We start from the raw sequence: 21106 nt of genomic DNA on the forward strand, positions 1-21106 counted from the left end.
ATTTTCTATGAGTCCTAACATGATTTTATTAGTCTTTGGTTGTTTTTTAATATTAATCAATATCAACAAAACTTCATAAATATGTACATCCATATGTACTTGTACATACATTACCTATATAATAACTAGTTAGTCGCCTTCTCTTTTACAAATTACTGGATTTTTTTAAATACTTCTGGTTAATTGTCACGTTTCATTTATAATTGTTGTATTATAGAGCCAAAGCACAGGTCTAATAAAATAACTTATTAGAAAAATGCTACATAATTTGTATAAGTCTGATGTTTTTCAGTTAATTTTTTAATATTTCCTAAGAGTTTGTTGCTTCCCTGCAGGGTATACACTGGCATACCTGCATGAGTATGTGTACATAGTATGATCAAAAACATGAATGTAAATGTGTGTGTGCACTCAAACAAAATACGTTTCCTTAAAGCATTTCAAACTACCCAACGGATGTATTTTACCTATTTTCTTAAAACATGCGTACAGTTGCATATCTACACGTTAATCGTATTTCTCTCTGGTTTACACAATCGTATATTGAGCGCATAAAGTTTTAAGCATTGTGCTTTCATCACAACCACGTACCCCCTAAGAGTATGAGTATGCATCCAGTACTTGGCGGGGGAGCTGAGACTCAACAGTTGATGAGGCTGTGGCAGCTGTTGTTTTCCCAAGGCGTTGTTTCTGTTTAATATGCCAAGTGTTGTCAAGCGCACTCATACTTCATACTCGTACCAGTGTGCATCTACATACGAGTAGTGCATATACATATATAAGTACGTACATATGTTTATAAATTTGTACTAGTAAATACATTGTGTATATATATTTACATAAATGTATGCATATGATATGCTATTTAATGTGTACGCCTTGTTCAAATGTGTTGTGTACAAAAAAGTACAGGTTGGTTGAACAGTTTCTGCGCTCAAAATGAAACACTAATTCCAATAATCGTCAAATAATTTTATGCCATCAATGCCACTGACTTTCCGGAAGCTCTGCAAAATACCCGTCTACGGCTTCTTCATTCGACGAAAAACGCTTTCCACAAAGGAATTGTTTCAGGTTTGTGAAGAGGTAGTAGTCGCTGGGAGCCAAAACTGGTGAATACGGTGGATGCTCAAGCAATTTGTACTTTAATTTGTTGAATTTTTTTTGTTCGTTACATAACCTTTGTGAGCAGGTGCATTATCTTGATGAAAAATTATTTTTTGAAAACCAGTGTTTTTGTGTTGAAAATTTCTCACGAATTTTTTCATTCAGCTGATCCAAAAGGCTGTAATAATATTCAGATTTGATTGTATTACCTTTTTGCGGATAATCAATCAACAATATTCCTTTTGCATTCCAAAAAATTGATGACATGATCTTCTTTGTTGATCGTTGTGATTTCACCTGCTTTGGAGCTGAACAACCAGTTTCTCTCCATGTAAACGTTTTTGTTTCAATTTAGGATCATGGTGGTAGATTCAAGTGTCATCCATAGTTGTAAAACTATTCTGCTTAAAACGCACCAAATTATGCGGATGTAATTATGTAATTTTCCATGCAAAATACGAAGTACTAGTTCGTCTGAGATGCCTATGGCATTAGCAACTTCAAGCTTAGTCAAACTTGGATCTTCACTAACAATATTATGAACTTGCTCAATGATTTGTGGTGTGGTTGCGGTTTTTGGTCGTTCTTCGCGTGAATCGTACTTCCTAGTGCAATCACGTTTAAATTCACCTGCCCAAAATTCAACGGTGCAGTGGTGAGGACTCCTTTTACACTTCTAACAATTGTTCATAAATTTTCTTTGCTTTTAAATCTTTCAAATCATAGAATCTAATCGCTGCGCGATATTCAATTTTTCCAATATTAAAAAAATACTCTGACGCGTCAACTTCAAATGGTATGTAAACAATGAATTAATTGCCAGAATGACATGTAACTTTGCATGTGTTTTCACAACAGATGTACCAACTCAAAGGAAAATTTTTGGAGATAGTAGTTCTATTTCTTTGTAAGAGCAGAAACTCTTCAGCCAACCTGTTTGTATGTTCTTATATTCAAATACCAAGAGGACAAATTAACAATTACAATACTATATGTATGCATGTGTTTATTTTTTGGAGCCTCTGGAAAATTTTAAGATCATTGATTGCACTAGTACTTAAATTACTTTTCTTTTTATACCCTGAACAGGGTATATTAATTTTGCCACGAAGTTTGTAACACCCAGAAGGAAACGTCGGAGACCATATAAAGTATATATATAAATGATCACCGTGACGAGCTGAGTTGATTTAGCCATGTCCATCTGTCTGTCCGTCCGTCCGTCTGTCCGTCTGTATATACGCGAACTAGTCTCTCAGTTTTTGGGATATCGATCTGAAATTTTGAACACTTCTTTTTCTCCCCAAGAAGCTGCTCATTTGTCGGAACGGCCGATATCGGACCACTATAGCATATAGCTGCCATACAAACTGAACAATCGGAATCAAGTGTTTGTATGGGAAACTCTTTCATTTGACGAGGTATCTTCACAAAATTTGGCACGGATTATTAGTTAAGGCAACAATGTAATCTCCGAAGAAATTATTCAGATCGAATGACTATAGCATATAGCTGCCATACAAACTGAACAATCGGAATGAAGTGCTTGTATGGAAAACTCTTTCATTTGACGAGGTATCTTCACGAAATTTGGATGTATTATTATTTCAAGCATTAATCTAATATCCGAAGAAATTGTATGGATCGGATGACTATAGCATATAGCTGCCATATTAACTGAACGATCGGAGTAAAGTGCTTGCATGGAACATTTTTTTATTTGACGAGGTATCTTCACGAAATTAGGCACGAGTTATTGCTTAAGGCAACAAATTATTCTCCACAGAAATTGGTCAGATCAGATCACTATATCATATAGCTGCCATACAAATTGAACGTTCGGAATCAAGTTCTTGTAAGAGGCCTTTGTTTTTGTGAAGGGTATTATAGCTGCGGCGCAACCGAAGTTAACGTTTTTTCTTGTTTATTATTTAGTTTTAAACGCATTTAACTCTCTGTCTGCATTTTTTATTTTTTCTGATTTTTCTAAATTGTCCTAAACATAGTCAATACTATGACTATCAAACAGACATAAATATGTATGTTGCATGTTAATATGCAAACCTTTCTGGAAAGTACATTTTATTTAATCGGAGCGGATCCAAATTTTTTTTCTTACCGAAGACGATGCCGATGTATGTATGTATATGCTGTATATTATATATCGCCACATCAAAAAGAATAATAACACCTACAAAACCGTTGTTCAGTTTCCACACAACTAACTTTTGTGATATGAAATAGAGTTTAGGTAAGTAACATTGCCGAATCGGGCATAAAGTCTTCGACTCCATGTTCTCGATTTGCTGGTATGTACGTGAAATAGGTTATTGTTTTGAATAAGTAAAGTTTTTTGGTGAAAAATGTAGTATAAAGCTTTCCATCATAGCAACGCACTGTACCACACTCTGGGGTATTTTTCGAACAAACACGCATGTTAGTATGTAACAATAAGCGACTCAGAAACATATGGTCCAGATTTTTGTTATACATACTTATGTATGATAATGAGATAAAAAAAAAATTTATAAACTATATGCATATATATGTATGTAATTCTTAATTATTTTCATTAAATAATCCACGTCTATCATAACATTTCATCCCAAGTTGCTCCGACACATGTATCGATTTCGGGACCTACTGAAGCGCGTGTTGGGGTCGTGGTATCACTAACATGTACAACTGCACCGTCTAATCCACCAGCGGAAATAAAGTGGATGGTCGGCGGGCGTCAAATTCGAAATGCCACTTCAAAGACAAACGTGAGCTCTGAAGGTATATGAAAGTTAAAATTATTATGATTGCTTTAAAAATAAGGTGATATAATTTACATATGTATATAGATTTATGTGTTCCTATTTGCCCGTTTGCATTGATTTCAATACTATATTTTCAGGTGGATGGGTTACTGTTTCCAATATAAATACAACTGTTGAACCCAATAAAAAATCTCTTGTAGTAATTTGTCATGGACTAAACATGCAGTTAACAGAGAACGTTGTCTCAACACATACAGTAAATATTTTGTGTGAGTATTATATATCTTTCAGTTATACTTATGTATATCAACACATTTCCGTTATTAATATTATTGATGATTGACATTTTTTGTATTTCCCAATGTTAATTATTTTATAACGGCAGGCAAATATCACAGCGGGGGCTAGTCACGTTAGATATTTTATATTTATAAATAGCCCAACTCAATCCTTTGTAACAAGGAATATGTTGGGTATATACATATGTGTGGTATGTAAATGGGTATATGATACTTAAATATGCGTTTATAAGCATATTATGCGACTTAGGAATAAAAAATTGAGTATGCCTACATACATATGTATATTATATATTATAAGTTAGTGCTATTAAATATTATACAATGTTTTTCCTTTCTCACAAAAACCGTTGAGCTCGGAATTCAATTGTGTTTAAAGTACAATATGTTACTCAAGATGTCCAGAATCTTTAACATTTATACAAGTAATTTTCACTGCATAAAAAGCAAAACTCAAAAGTCTTAAAATGAAAAATAAAATGTTAACAATAATTATTTTTCTCGATAACTTGCATTTGCATTCATTGAACTTTTCATGAGGATCATTATAGTATTCAACAGACGCTGTTAGTTAATTACAGCTCATGAAAGATGTTTTTGCTCAAAATTTCGGTGACAGAATGTCAATATGTTTGACCTGCATAATTAATTGAATTAAGCGTCGATCGTCTGGTTCATACATTTAATACAAATACAAACACAATTTGAAATTTTCAGCGTTTTGTCTGCTTTGGTCCAATTTATAAGAGCACGCATACCATACTTATCTGTGTTAAATTATAGGTGGGCATATGACTAATAATGGTAATAATGTGTAGTGATAAAAAAAACTTCTCAAACCCTCATATATCTAACATAAAAATTGACTTTATACCATATATATCGGTAAATATGTAAAATGTTTTAGTAATATTAAGCGAATTCATAATATAATATATGATTTAATATAGTCAAATGTGTGAAATCGGTCCACCAATTACCGCAGCTGCATATGACACATATCGAATATGTCATTTAATGTGTGAGTTATCTTTATTTAATTGTGTAGAAACATATTTTACAGTATACTTGAGTAATGCCAAAAGTTAATACAATCAATCCAGACCTTCCCCTAACTAACTTTTAACCGTTTATTAATGAAATCGGTTTTTTTCTTGATCTAAACCCCATATCCCTAATATAATGGTTTTCGATTCTCTGGTTGATGCATTTATGTTGACTTTGCTGAGTATTACGACACTCTGATTAGTCCTGTATTTGATTTTTTACTAGTTTAAGATAAATGAACGTAATATGGTATGTTCATTATACGGGTTGTGGAGATCGTTAACATGATAATTTGCATACACATATGTATGCATACTGCGGAAAATTTGGTGCAATCCTTTTAACGTTTTTGCCTCTTTTACAGATCCCCCTTCGACCCCAATAATTTCTGGCTACATGGAAGGACAAATTATACCAGCCGGTTCTGTGCAAAAACTACTATGTGTCTCTTCAGGTGGAAACCCCTTAGCCACCCTCATTTGGTACAAGAACGATAAGAAAGTAAGTAAAATAGATTTCAAATAATAATTTTATAGCTAAAAATTTTTTATTTAACAAGTTATCTGCACCAAATTCGGCATGCTTTATTGCCTAAGACAATGGTACAATCTTGTTTTTTTTTTTTTTTTTTTTTTTTTTTTGTAATAATAATAACATAACGATTACCCTCCTCCCGCTCAACCGACGCGAGGGGCGCAGTCCGCATACGTGCGGAATTAGCCGAGTCAGAAAAGGCAAGAGAGTTTTTTAAGTGTTGAGATCTAAAACTGCTCAGCTACAGAAACAAAAATTTCAACAGCTAAGATTTTAGTTACAATATAATCAATTGTTACATTTTCATTCATTAAGAGAAAACAATAAAGACTTTTTAATTTTGAAAAGTGAGTCAGATAAGTCAAATGTGCTGGAATGAGAATTAAACTCATGACATATACGGCGGAATGGCTCGTTTTGTGCAAAATTTTATCTACAGAATTTTAACAGTAAAGGTCTAAACTGCCTCGAAAAGCGAATCGGGATATTAAACATTCAAGATTTTCACTAAGAATATTATGCTAAACATTTTCCTACGACTAGAAAGTGTAGGTAGATTAATAAGTTTTAAACGACTAGTGTATGGAGGTAGATTTACCCTAGAATCCTATCGGAAATGCGTTAAAGCAAAAGGAAAAATTGTTTTTGAACATACTCTAACTTGTCAGAATGGATTTGGTAGTTAGGGTTTCATACAACAGAGCCATATTCCAATATAGGTCTAACCAAAGTTGTATAAAGTGTTTTAGTAATATACGGATCTGTAGATTTTTTAGACCAACGTTTAACAAAACTGAGGACAGCTTTTGCTTTCAAGACCATGGTGTCAATATGAAGACAAAAATGAAGCTTAGTGTCCATATTAACTCCCAAATCAACATAGTTAAAAACTTGCTCCAGAATATGGTGTTTTATTACATAAGAAGAGGGGTGCACAGATCTACGGGAAAAGCACCTCGTCTTTCATTTATTCAGATTCAATGGCAAATCATTTCTATCACACCATGCAACCAAATTGTTTAAGTCTGTTTGCAACAGACACCTTTCCTCAGTTGAAGTGTATGATTTAAAAAGCTTTACGTCGTCAGCGTATAATAAAATTTTTGAGAATTCTATTACTGAAGAGATATCGTTAATAAACAACAAGAACAGAATCGGGCCAAGATGACTACCTTGCGAAACACCTGAAGAAACATTAATTGTATCTGAAGGTGTATCCTCAAATATCACTCGTTGTGTTCTATTATAAAGATAGGAAGATACCCATTGAAGGAATCTTGGCTGAAAGCCCAGCAGATCAAGTTTATGTATGAGAATCGAGATATTTACTTTATCGAAAGCTTTGCTAAAGTCTGTGTATATAACATCCGTATGCTTATGTTCCCTAAAACCCAATGATACAGATGAGTTTACAAATTCAAGTAAGTTTGTTATAGTCGAATCCCTTTACGAAATCCATGCTGAGATGAGGAAATTAACGGAGAAATCGAAAAGGTTATATGGTCAGTGATGATGCTTCAAAAAGTTTAGGAATTATAAATGACTGTTTCCATATTGAAGGAAATATACCGTGTTTAAGAGAGGAATTAAATATCCTTGTCAAGGGCAAGTAAATATTTTTGGCACTATTTTTTAGGAAGCATGAGGGTACCATGTCTGGGCCGTAACTAAAAGATGGTTTTAACTTATTTAATTTAAGTAGGACGTCTTCTTCAGAAATAATTGGAGCGTTAATTAAAGTATTCGAACACAGCACGTGCTGATAACAAAAAGTTTTGGGAGAATTATTACAGTAGTTACTTGAAAAATTCTCCAAACATATTGGATATAATAACATTGTCAGTTGAAATGATAAATTTGTATTTCATCGCGGATGGAAATTTGGAAATCCTGCGTTTGGAATTGACGAAATCATAAAACGATTTTGGATTACTTACAACTTCCTTTTTACTTTATTTAAGTAATTATTATAACATTTTTTGTTTAGGTCAAAATATTGTCGACGCAATACGGAATATTTAGAATAGTTGACAAGTGAACCGGTTTTTTCAAAATGTTTAAATGCTCGAGTTTTTCTTTTTTTCAATTTATATAACTGTTTCGACGACCACGGACTTTTACTTTTATTAACAATTACTATTGGAACATACTTTTCAAATAATTTCATAATAATGTTATTAAAATGAGAGGCACTCAATTCAATGTCACCATTATAATTAGGCCATGTTATTGTAGAAAGTTCTGTATTTAACTTTTTAAAATTAGCTTTTGCAAAGTTAAACCGAGTCCAGAAGCACGAAGTTTGATGATTATTATCCCGTACAATGCCTGAGATTTCGACAGATATTTCCAAAGCAGGATGATATGAGTCCTCTGGTAGAACAAGAGGATTACTCTGAATAACGGAACACTTTGCAAAGGTATCAACGTATACTAAATCTAAGCATTTATCAAATTTATTCGGAATCAAATTAATTTGGTTCAGACCCAACTCGGACATTTTTTCGAAAAACTCATTAAAACATGACCGATTGCAAATCGGCACGATATAGTCATCGAAAGGTTTCCACGAAGCACACGGTAAATTGAAATCACCTAATACAATTATTGAATCTGCATTATTTGCCATCGAGGTAGCACTATTTATTAAAGAAGCATGCTGCATGTATACAGATAAGTCCGAATGGGGTGGTATATAAGATAGGGTTAAATAAATAAAGCAACTATTAACGTATACTCTAATACATTTAAATTCAAATGAGTCGGTCCCTGGAACAATAATATTTTCAGATGGGATAGAGGAATGCACAGCAAATAGAACACCTCCACCGATTCTGTTCAGTCGATCACATCTAAAAATTTGAAATTCGCTGTTTAAAATCTCATTATCAAAAATGTGAGGTTTTAACCAAGTTTCTGTAAATCCAATAATATGGAACTTAAAATTGGAACTGTTCAAATACAAGTCGGTTAATTATGTATTAAGACCTCTAACATTTTGATAATAAATGCTTAGCGAATTTCTACCAATCAGTTTTTTATATCGGTGGTTGCTTTTGGTAATTTAACAATGTTTTCCTCAGTTTGACTTCTAAGTTTAGGCTTAAATTCGCGTACAAAAGCCCCAGGTGGCCAGAATGAACTATCTAAGATCTTTTTGAATGTTTCAAGAGATACGTCTATTTTAAACTATGATATACTTCTATCATAATTGAAGTTAAATTTAAGTATATTGATATCATCGATTTTTAAACGTGACGAAATGTAAGATTTAATGTCCTCCACCAAGGTATCTTTGGCAAGTCTCGAAATAAATATAGACATTTTAGGTGGAATAACTATCAAATTATTAACTGATGCTACTATGTTATTAGGGGGAGGCTCTGGAATTGTGAGACACTTATTACTATTAGATAGAGCTTTAGGGGAATTGAGATCTTTGGAAGTTGGCGGCTTATCACCTTGAGGGCAAGGAGAAGAGAGATTTATTAGGTCATTGGGAGGAGACGTTCTTTTCTGTACAGAAGAACTAAGTGTTACTTCATCGGAAGGACGTTTACGCTTAGGAGCAGGTTTAGAGGATTCGTGAGAATCACTTAAAAGATTTGAACAATTTTTCATAGTGCTTAAATTTTTCAGTGAGGGTTACAAGATCTCGACCGATTTCGTTAAAGCATTGCGTGTCTCCCTATAAACTATAAATAGATCGATTTCAATAGATCTACAATTTAAACAGGACCAACGCAATCTCTTGGAGTCGAGAATAGAATCTAAGATTCTATCTGTCAGTCCAGCACATTTAATATGGGCAAGCCCATCACAAAGCCAGCATGCAACATAGCCATCTGACTCGCCTTTAATGTTACAATTGGGGAAGTTACAAGACATAATAAACAACAAGAATGAAGATCAAATAAAAGAGTTGTTTAAATGAGTTTAAACTCCCTCCACCAAGTGCACCACTCTACTCGGAAAAAACTGACACACCCTAATGAAACATACCACACCTGTAAACACTCAAGGAATTTCACCCCACAGAACGACACCACCACACTCTGCCTCTGAGAACAACATGCACGAAGACACCTAACTAAAAGGACGGGATCATCGCTAAATCAACATTCGATTTTTGGAAAGCTGCTACAGCGATCCTACACATTGGTTTTCGCTATACGAACCTGCGCGCTACCTTTTTCTACGTATTTTTAATTCGTTATATAAACTTTTTCTATATAATACTGATCCTGGCGATTAACTAATTTTTCGTATTTGGTGCTTCTTTTTACATCGGCCACCGAACGTATTTTTAAAACTAATTTGTGCATTCATTCATTGTGTCTACAACATTAAATATAAAACATATTGTATATAAGTTAAATAAATTGCTTACGCCCCATAAGCGGGCATTTTTATTAAAAAATATTTGCGACCTTTTCTTTGAAATATAGCAAGTGTTACTTTTAGATAAATAGTGTGTGCTCCCCAATATCTTGGGTACAATTCTAATCAGAGTAAGTAAAACAAAATTTAATGGATGTAGAATAAATTAGTGTGTTAATAAAATATTAATAATAATAAATTCAATTAAGAACAAACGCAAAAATAATAGAATTATTTTAATTTTTTTTTATCAAAGTTCAAAACCAAGGCAGTTTGAAGAAGCAATGTAGCAAGCAGTTTAAGATGCACTGGAACAAATAAAAAGCTGCACGCAACACAGCTGTGAATAAAGAAGTAAATGAGATAAATAAAGAGAGAAAATAGAATAAAATAAAACAAAATGAAACAAAAAGCTGACTCGGCACCAAAAATTCGAAAATTTAAACTTTTTAATAATGCACAAAACTTAAGAACATTTAATACTTAGCTTGCAATTCAGAGTTAAATAACTAAATATTAAATTAAATCACTAAAAAATCAATTAAAGTTTGAGAATTTTGAAAAATTAAACACAATAGTTCACAGCAAAAAAAATTAAATTCTTTGATGAAATTGTTCAGATCGAGTCACTATAGCATATAGCTGCCATACAAGCGAAACAGATCTTCACGAAATTTGACTTGGGTAATTGCCAGGGGCAATGATGCGATCTCCGAAGAAATAGTTTAGATCGGATTGCTACAGCATATAACTAACTGGCATAAAAACTGATGGAACAGAATTAAGTGCTTTTATAGAAATTTTGGCAATTTGGCACGAGTTATTATCCAAAGTATAACTACATTATTTGAATAAATTATTTAGATCGGAAAACTAAAGCATATAGCTGCCATTCAAATCAAGCGAACAAAATCAACTTTTTTGTTTGTGAAGGGTTATACAAAGTAAAATTGTGTTCAAAATCTTGCAGGAAATGGTCCACATCTTTGGTAAAACTAATAATGGGGATTGAACTAATAATATTTATTATTTTTACCTGCTAGATTTAGTCGATAGTCCGAGACATTAATATTAAAAATATTTTTCTTTAACTTTTACAATTTGATGCCATATGTTAATGTGTATAATTTCAGTGTGATATTATTATATTTATAGGTTAACTCCGTGATACGAACTGCTGATAAATCTGTCTCTGCAGAAATAATCATTCTAGCGAATGTAACTGATAATCAAGCGCAATACCGTTGCGAAGCATCCAATAGTGCGACTGAGATTCCCCTTTTCGAAAGCACTATTCTGAGCGTTCATTGTAAGTATACCCGATTCAAAGTGAACTACAAAAATTTTATGACTTCGTTTTGGTGTGCATAATATATACATTTTCAAAAGCTCAGGTCAACTTCATCTGAGAGAAAAAATTACTATTAATTTATATATACAAAATATTGGATTCATATAGTTTAATCAATTGGTGATAACTTGGGTTGTGCTTAATTCAAGCCACATCTATTGCCTTACGGTTATGTTTCGTGATGTGTTGTGTTACGTTATGGATTTTCAACCCAATTAATTTTGCTATTATTGATATTATGTCTTGAAATTTTTTGCTGTAATGAATTAATTCCTACAATAGAGATCATAAGAGTGAAATTCAAACAGCTTGAGTAAAAGAGATTCGCACAAGACAGATTATGACAAATGATCTACATTTTTACCTGAAAATAGAGTTCATCGAAGAGTTTCTGAAAGAAGACAAATACAGTTATCTTTATAGTCCGTCGAAAAAGTAATGGTAGTTAGTCCTATTGTATATGCAAAAGTTTAGGTAAAGTATAGTTAATTGTAGTATTGGTTTGACACCAAATATTAACATAAATGATCCTAAGCATGTAATAGTTAGTCTTCGCGTTAAATATAATTAATAATATCGAATGTCAACGAGTAATGAAAAAAAAAATGTAATACATACATTACAATGTTACGAAAGTTCTCATAATACTTAAATAATATAATTTACAGTTGCGCCAGAAACTGTTAAAATTCGGGTTGAACCTGATATTCTAAAGCCTGGTATGGAAGTTGCTATAATTTGCGATTCGAGTTCGAGCAATCCGCCAGCAAAACTCACTTGGTGGAAGGATGGTATTCCAATCGATGGTAAGTTTAATACGTATAATTTATTTTCAATAGCTATTTTATTGCTATGTTTTTATTTACAATAGTTATTTAAATGATATGTACATATGTATGCATGTAATTTCGATTTTCTACAGATTTGGAATCTCTATTTGGTTATATGCATTATTCAATTATATAAGGCTGTGTTGCTACTTCTTCTAACGAAAATATTTTTTAATCCATATTGTTAAATTTCTCTCATGAATTTATTGCTTACATTTTGATGATTTTATGTGATTTAATACAATCTATTCGTCTTCAAAAAACACATTTTTATTGGCTGGAATGTTTGAAAAATATATATTTGATACTTCCCATGAGTTAATTATATAAGGTGTGTCGATAGCCGAAAAACAACAATTGTCAAAAGTGTTTTTTTGTTCTTCAAGGAAGGATTATGCGTTCTACAACTTATAGCGATTTTTATATAATAAAATCTTAATATAATATATACATTTATGTTTCTAATAAATATAAATTTATTATTTAAGGCATAAATAATTCGTCCAAACCAGGATTGTGGGGAGGCACGGTCTCGACTCTGGAATTCAAAGTGAACGTTTCTCAGGAAATGAATGGTGTGGTTTATACATGTCAGAGTGCGAACGAAGCATTACAACGTAGTGTTCACGAGGCAGTTAGCTTAAACATATTATGTAAGTTCTAACCAATTAGGACGTTGTTATTTATCTTAAGTTTACTTCGTCATCATAGATCCACCAGTGTTTCTTCCGCCCCCATCATCAACTGCTGTAGGAGTTGAAGGGGAATCTTTACAAGTCTCTCTTAGCGCTACTGCTAACCCAGTGACTGTTTTGTACAGTTGGACAAAGGATGGATTACCAGTACCGTCCACTTCCTCCAGCAATGGGCGTGCAGAGCATCGTATATACGCAGATGGAGCTAACCTTAACTTCACAAAACTGAACCGAAATGACGCTGGAATTTATGTATGTGAAGCCAGTAATTCAGAAGGTTCAGCAAAGCTTAATATTACTATTGTAGTGGAATGTGAGTACACAACTGAAAACTTTAAACATAAAATATTTAATTGAAGGGAAATAGTTTGGAAATAAAGTCCTATGAGGAATTAAATTGATTGGCGATCGAAATCAAAGTTACGCCAAAGGCTTTTCAGCCCGCTTTAGCCATGTCCATCAGTCTGTATGTTTGTATATACGCGAACTAGCTGCTGAGTTTTTGAAATGTCGATCTGAAATTTTGCATACTTCTTTCCCTCCCCAAGATGCTGTTCTTTTGTCGGATCCGCCGCAATCGGGACTATATAGTTTATAGCTGTTCTATAAGCTGATCGTAACTGAAAACTGTTTTATTTTACACGAATTTGCCGTGGATTATTGTCCAAGATATTGTTACAATATCGGAATATATTGTTTAGATCGGACCACTATATAGCTGCCATTCAATCTGGCCAATCAAAATGTAGATAGATATCTTCATAAAATATCTTACTTTCTTATTAATAACCTTAATTTGACTTTTATCTCAAACTATAAAAGTACTATCTAGAAAGAAATAGCACTTGCACTTAAAACATTGAAAAGTAGCTTTTTTAGATGTAGTATATACATACATACATATGTTGCTTTAAAAAATGCACCTGTGAACGGTATTATATCTTCTGTGCAGCCGAAGTTAAAGTGTATTTTTTGTTTTGTTAAATTTAGATAGTTTTATATTAAAAACATTTTATGCTATATATAGTGGCAATTATCAAGTTACAAAGTATTTATATCAGAATTTATATTTGATACTGTAAAGACTGCAAACCATTTTAAATTGATGTATTTAGATTAGCAATAAAATTGTTAGAATTGATGTATTTGGCAATGAAAATTTACATATTCTTATATTGGAATTTATTTGATATTGAAATAATCCAGATACTTCTTAGTTGTACCAATTTTTATACCCTGAACAGGGTATATTAAGTTTGTCATGAAGTTTGTAACATCCAGAAGGAAACGTCGGAGACCCTATAAAATACAAGTACATACATAAATGATCAGCATAATGAGCTGAGTTGATTTAGCCATGTCCGTCTGTCCGCCGGTCTGTATATATACAAACTAGTCCCTCAGTTTTTAAGCTATCTAGCTATATTTTGCACCTGTCCTTTTCTCACAAAGAAGCTGCTCATTTGTCGGAAGGGCCGATATCGGACTATAGCATATAGCTGCCATACAAACTGAACAATCGAAATCAAGTGTTTGTATCGAAAACTCTTTCATTTAACGAGGTATCTTCACGACATTTGGCAAGGATTATTATTTAAGGCAACAATGTAATCTCCGAAGAAATTGTTCAGATCGAATGACTATAGCATATAACTGCCATACAAACTGAACAATCGCAATCAAGTGCTTGTATGAAAAAGTCTTTCATTTGACGAGGTATCTTCACGAAATTAGGCATGGGTTATTTTTGAAGGCATTTATCCAATCTCCGAAGAGACTGTATAGATCGGATGACTATAGCATATAGCTGCCATACAAACTGAACAATCGGAATCAAGTACTTGTATGGGAAACTCTTTCAATTGACGAGGTATCTTCACGAAATTTGGCATATATTATTACTTAAGGCAACAATGTAATCTCCGAAGAAATTATTCAGATCGAATGACCATAGCATATAACTGCCATACAAACTGAATAATGGGAATAAAGTGTTTGTATGGAAAACTCTTTCATTTGACGAGGTATCTTCTCGAAACTTGGCATGGATCATTATTTAAGGTAATAATCTAATCGCCGAAAAAATTGTATAGATCGGATGACCATAGCATATAGCTGCATTATTAACTGAACGATCGGAGTAAAGTGCTTGCATGGAAAATTTGTTTATTTGACGAGGTATCTTCACGAAATTAGGCACGAGTTATCGCTTAAGGCAACAAATTATTCTCCGCAGATCACTATATAATATAGCTGCCATACAAATTGAACGTTCGGAATCAAGTTCTTGTAAGGAGCCTTTGTTTTTGTGAAGGGTATTATAGCTTCGGTGCAACCGAAGTTAACGTTTTTTCTTGTTTTAATTTTATTTTGTTCATCATTTATTATGTCAGTATCCTTTTTATTCCTATTAAATATTTTACGACAATGTCATGATTTTTATTAAATTTGTGTATCGAATAATTTTATAGATTATTTTGTGCTTACGCTTCTAATTCTCAACGAGACAACCTATTTGAAATAGGTATATCTTCTTAGTTTTGGTGTTAATTATATGAAAAAGCAAACCCTTACAGTTGAGCAAAAGGGTTCATTATAATAGATTTTTTCATCTAACGGTTGTTTGTATTACCTAAAACTAAGCAATACAGACATAGGGTTATATATATATATAGTTGAATTCCGGATACCTGCCTGTCCTTCCGTGCAAGCTGTAACTTGAGTAAAAGATACTCTAGATGTCTTGAAGAAACTTCTTACACTTGTTTTTTAACACGAAAAGAAGGTCGGTGTTGTAGATGGGTGGAATCGGAGCCACTGCCACTCTCACAAAATGTTGTTAATCGAAAATCTAACTAATCTAACTAAGCCGCGCAATAGGATATAAAACTGTAATGTTGTTCAAACACTATTAATATAATCTTAAATCTATTTAAAACTAAACCAGCTCAAGGTTGTGGTTGAGCCTTTTTGATCGGGTTTGAATACAAGATTGTAGCAAGACATTAGCGAAGGGATTCGGTTGTTCCGGGAGTTTGAGCTCGTATTTCTTTCTGCTATCATCTACTTCTTTCTTTACTATAAGAATAACAAGATCTTTGAAAATGTTTTCATTTTGAATGTACCATGGTGAATCCGTTATAGCTCTAAGGATTTTTGATTGGGATCTCTGTATTATGTCAACGTTAGTTGCACAAGTACAGTACCCCACAGTTAAATACTATACATTCAAATTGCCTTTCTTACCGCATTGTATAGCGGAACTTGGTTGTAAAGGCTAAGTTTTGAGTTTGTATTTAAAAGCCAGTTTAAATTTGCTGCTCTTATTTTCATGCTTGTTATTTTGCAGGATACATGTTTTCTCCATATAAGCCTTCTATCCTAGTGAATGCCTAGATAGGTTACATTATTTGCATGTAGTACTAAGTTATTATTCATTTTAATCGGCTGATACATTTTTGGTCTTAGTGAAATTTTAACATGGTTCCCTTTCTGTTCATTTACGTTTATTCGCTAATTAGCTAGCCATACTATGGCTGCGTCGTCCGCAAAAGTAAATGTCAATACTGTTGGAATATCCGCTATATAGGTATATATGATATATAGGGTCTGAGCACACTGCCCTGAGGTACACCAGCTCTTATCGGTGCTTGATCAGATATGAAATTAGCTTCTTTAACAGTAAATTTCCTTTTTGTTTTAAATAAGACTTCAATATTTTATGCAATTCAAAAGGTAATATTGTTTTAATTTTATATAAAAGACTGTCGTGCTATCGAATGCCTGGGCTACATCAAGGAATATTGATAAACAGTATACTCTGTGCTTGAATGGTCTTCTGATTTCGTTAGTTATTGTATTGACTTGTAGAGCCATGTCTTGCACGAAACCCGAATGGGTGCTTTGGAATCATGTTATTTTCATGGAGAAAATGAGACATCTTTAATAGCAACACTTTTTCAAATATAATGGAAAGGCAAGGTAGGAGGGTTATTGGTCTGTAAGAAGACGGCTTTCCCCGGTATATCTATCATAATGATGAATGTCCAAAATTGAAAATTGCATTAAATAGAAAGGAAAGGACTAGGACTAGGAGGTAGCTCCATTAGCATTTTTAAAATAATGTGATCATGCCCTGGCAACTTTTTTGAATTCATCCCTTTAATTTCACAACTTGATGTCTTAATAGGCAAGAACCTAAAACCTTTTCTAGGTGGTTTGCAAAGCAAACTGTCTTTTTCTCTTCGCTTCGAGACCAATTACCTCTCACGTCCCTTATAGGCATGTAAGAATCTATCGGCGGCTTAAATGGTTTTACGCTTTCTAAAGAGGATTCTGTTTTTTTTTTGAATTTGTGCTCAGTTTCTCTATATAATTCTTAGTAGTGTATTCTTTCTCACACTTAAACGCTTTTCCTAATTTACGTACAGCAGACTTCAATTGCAGCTGAGTGAAAGGGGGAGCGATTTACCTCCCATTCACGTTTAGCTCAATTTTATTCAGTTAAAAATTTTTCTATTTCAAGATTTGTTATTCTTCTGAGCTTAGTTGGCTTGTTAGTTTTAACAGCTGCTTTAGTTATTATATCATTAAATTCTGGGTTTATTCTGTAATTAATAATTACAAGGTGCGTTCCAAAATAATCAGTAAAAAATTAACAAAGTAAACTCTAGTTTCGCCATCTATATGTGGACTAGTGCGTTAAAATCTGCTATCCTTCCAGTAAAAATTTCATGACATTTCATCTATTGGAAGTGAAGTTATTGCACTTACACTTAAAGTTGGTATGTTTTTGTCATCGGTGCGAAAATAAGCTTCCAACAAAGAGCCAACATTAAATTTTGTTTTAAAATTGGTAAAACTTTTACCGAAACGTTTCAATTGATGGAACAAGTTTTTGCCGATGATTGCCTATCCCGTGGCAGAGTGCACGAGTGGTCGTGGTCGCGGTGAAAGTGGTCGTGAGGACATAAATGAGAAATGAGCCGAAACCCAAAAAATCGCGCCTGGAGAAGTCAAAAGGAAAGACAATACTGATTTGTTTTTATGATTCCAAGGGTATTGTCCACAAAGAATTTGTTCCACCCGACCACAACGTTAATGCTGTATTGTACCTTGGGGTTTTAAAGCGTTTGGTGCGCCGTTGTTGTTGTTGGTGTAACGATTACCTAGTCCCCGTTTAGGGGACCAGATTCGTTGTCGTCGAGGTCATCTAACGGGAGGCCCAGGAAACGAGCTGTTTCGACGGGGTCGGACCATAGGGCGAAGGGTGTTAGATGAGTCGAGTTTGTTGGGCATGCAAAGAGGTGGTTAGTGTCATGCGGAGACTCATTGCACGGAGGACATGTGTTTGGTATGTCGGAGTCTATTCTGGATAAGTAGGAGTTTAACCTGCTACAGTATCCAGAACGAAGTTGCGCGACGGTCACTATGGTTTCGCGAGGCAACTCGAGCTCTACGTCTGCTATGGGTGGTTGTTTGACTCGTAATACGCCATTCACTGAGAGGGAGTCTGTGAAGGTGTTGATGGCTCCACTGTGAATGGCGGTCAGTGCCTGTCTGAAGTTCGTTGCGTCCGAAGTTCGGTCGGCATACTGTCTAATGTCGTCGACGTAATCAAGGAAAGACTTCTTGATGTTCCTAGGAGGCGGCTCCGCTACAAGCAGGCGACTACAGGGGTGGTTTCTACGAAAACACCCCAGCAGAAACTGCTTGGAGAGGAGCTCGTTATGTTCCTTAACCGGAAGCATACAGTGAGGCCCGTGTAGTGTGCGATTGGAGACATCAAGAGGCATCCCGTGACAGTCCGGAGTGCAGTGTTCTGACAGGTCTGAAGCTTCCTCGTCTCCATGGCACTGCATCCAGGCGACCGTATTGGGGCTGCATAATTTAGGACCGGCCGGTATGTTGCCAGCAATGTTTGTTTGTCTTTTCCCCAAGAGCTGCCGGCAAGGGATTTGAGGATTTTGTTGCGGCTCTGTACTTTGGCAGTTATCGCGGTCGTGTGGGGAGTGAAGGAACAAAGACTGTCTAGTGTAACGCCTGAAATTTTAGGGTTGTTTACCGTCGGAACTTTGGTGCCACCGACTGAAATGTTTAGATCCGGTCTGTACTCCTTTGTTCAGTTTGTAAATATGGTCGCTGTGGATTTGGTGGGGAGAGTGTCAGACTCCTTGAAGCGAGAAAGATCAGGGAGATAGCTGTTTACTGTCGAGCACATGCTATCGATTCTATTGCCCGACGTCAATATCGTGCAGCCATCAGCGTACGAGGCCACGGCAATTCCCTCTGGTGGTTGAGGGAGTTTCGAGATGTAGAAATTAAACAGTAAAGGAGAGAGGACACCACCCTGCGGAACCCCCTGTTTAATTCTTCTCAGTTTGGAGTTTTGACCTCGAAACAGTACGGATGATTGCCGACCGCTCAGGTAGTTCATGGTCCAACGCTTCAGCCCTGAAGGGAGCGTAGATTGTTCGATGTCCTCGAGTAGCGTTGTGTGGTTGGCTGTGTCGAAGGCTTTCGACTAGTCCAACGCTACGAGAATCGTCCTCTTGCAGGGTGGCTTCTGGTTTAGGCCATGAATTATGTGGGCGTTTATGACGCTAAGTGCTATGGTGGTGCTGTGCACTTTCCGGAAGCCATGCTGATGTTCTGCCTGTCTGAGGCGGTGAGTGAACGTAGGGAGTAACAAGGCTTCAAGTGTCTTCACCACTGGGGAAAGGAGAGTTATCGGGCGATAAGACTCCCCTTTGTTGGCGGGTTTCCCAGGTTTCAGTAGTGGGACCACTCTTCCGACTTTCCACACATCGGTTATTTGAAGAGTGGCCATCGACAAGTTGAGAACCTTGGTGAGATAGTTTACTCCCGTCGAGCCTAGCTGTTTTAGCATCAGCATGCTTATTCCGTCAGGGCCAATGGAGTTGGACGATTTGGCCTTTGTGATGGCACTCTGAACCTCCCCATCGGTGAAAGTAAGTGGCGCGCGGTCTTTTGGCATTTTGCGCAGCCGTCGGGTAACACATCGTTTGGCCTTGTCAGTCGAAGGGTGCAGTGTAAACTGCCGGCTAAAATAGCTCGCGCACTTCTTCGGGCCGGAGGAGGCATGGCCATCGAATTGAATTTCAACTCGATCGTCATGTCTCTTCGGATATGACAGGGCCTTGACAGTAGTCCGAAACTTACTCACACCGGTGAAGAGGTTGCAGGACTTCAGGTGCTCTATCCAGATAGGGACCAGATTCGTTGTCGTCGAGGTCATCTAACGGGAGGCCCAGGAAACGAGCTGTTTCGACGGGGTCGGACCATAGGGCGAAGGGTGTTAGATGAGTCGAGTTTGTTGGGCATGCAAAGAGGTGGTTAGTGTCATGCGGAGACTCATTGCACGGAGGACATGTGTTTGGTATGTCGGAGTCTATTCTGGATAAGTAGGAGTTTAACCTGCTACAGTATCCAGAACGAAGTTGCGCGACGGTCACTATGGTTTCGCGAGGCAACTCGAGCTCTACGTCTGCTATGGGTGGTTGTTTGACTCGTAATACGCCATTCACTGAGAGGGAGTCTGTGAAGGTGTTGATGGCTCCACTGTGAATGGCGGTCAGTGCCTGTCTGAAGTTCGTTGCGTCCGAAGTTCGGTCGGCATACTGTCTAATGTCGTCGACGTAATCAAGGAAAGACTTCTTGATGTTCCTAGGAGGCGGCTCCGCTACAAGCAGGCGACTACAGGGGTGGTTTCTACGAAAACACCCCAGCAGAAACTGCTTGGAGAGGAGCTCGTTATGTTCCTTAACCGGAAGCATACAGTGAGGCCCGTGTAGTGTGCGATTGGAGACATCAAGAGGCATCCCGTGACAGTCCGGAGTGCAGTGTTCTGACAGGTCTGAAGCTTCCTCGTCTCCATGGCACTGCATCCAGGCGACCGTATTGGGGCTGCATAATTTAGGACCGGCCGGTATGTTGCCAGCAATGTTTGTTTGTCTTTTCCCCAAGAGCTGCCGGCAAGGGATTTGAGGATTTTGTTGCGGCTCTGTACTTTGGCAGTTATCGCGGTCGTGTGGGGAGTGAAGGAACAAAGACTGTCTAGTGTAACGCCTGAAATTTTAGG

The 21106-nt window shown here is 35.8% G+C and overlaps 1 protein-coding gene and 1 long non-coding RNA gene across 18 annotated transcripts in view; one reads left to right on the top strand and one right to left on the bottom strand.

The window, feature by feature from the left end:
- The window catches only part of sns (sticks and stones), a 90403-nt gene that overhangs the window by 30611 nt on the left and 38686 nt on the right, over positions 1-21106 (top strand). For all 17 annotated transcript variants that reach the window (XM_070109098.1, XM_070109086.1, XM_070109092.1 and 14 more), the window contains 7 exons: positions 3718-3885; positions 4007-4138; positions 5580-5716; positions 11285-11438; positions 12149-12286; positions 12799-12963; positions 13022-13318. In XM_070109098.1, coding sequence (XP_069965199.1) covers positions 3718-3885; positions 4007-4138; positions 5580-5716; positions 11285-11438; positions 12149-12286; positions 12799-12963; positions 13022-13318 — 1191 coding nt within the window. The remainder of the gene's footprint in view (positions 1-3717; positions 3886-4006; positions 4139-5579; positions 5717-11284; positions 11439-12148; positions 12287-12798; positions 12964-13021; positions 13319-21106) is intronic.
- On the bottom strand, positions 12306-12643 carry LOC138857197 (uncharacterized). The gene is made up of 2 exons (XR_011396226.1): positions 12525-12643; positions 12306-12465 (listed from the first exon to the last, which is right to left on the bottom strand). It is a non-coding gene; the product is annotated as an uncharacterized lncRNA (long non-coding RNA).

Source organism: Bactrocera oleae, chromosome 4, assembly GCF_042242935.1.
Source record: "Bactrocera oleae isolate idBacOlea1 chromosome 4, idBacOlea1, whole genome shotgun sequence".
NCBI lineage: Eukaryota > Metazoa > Arthropoda > Insecta > Diptera > Tephritidae > Bactrocera > Bactrocera oleae.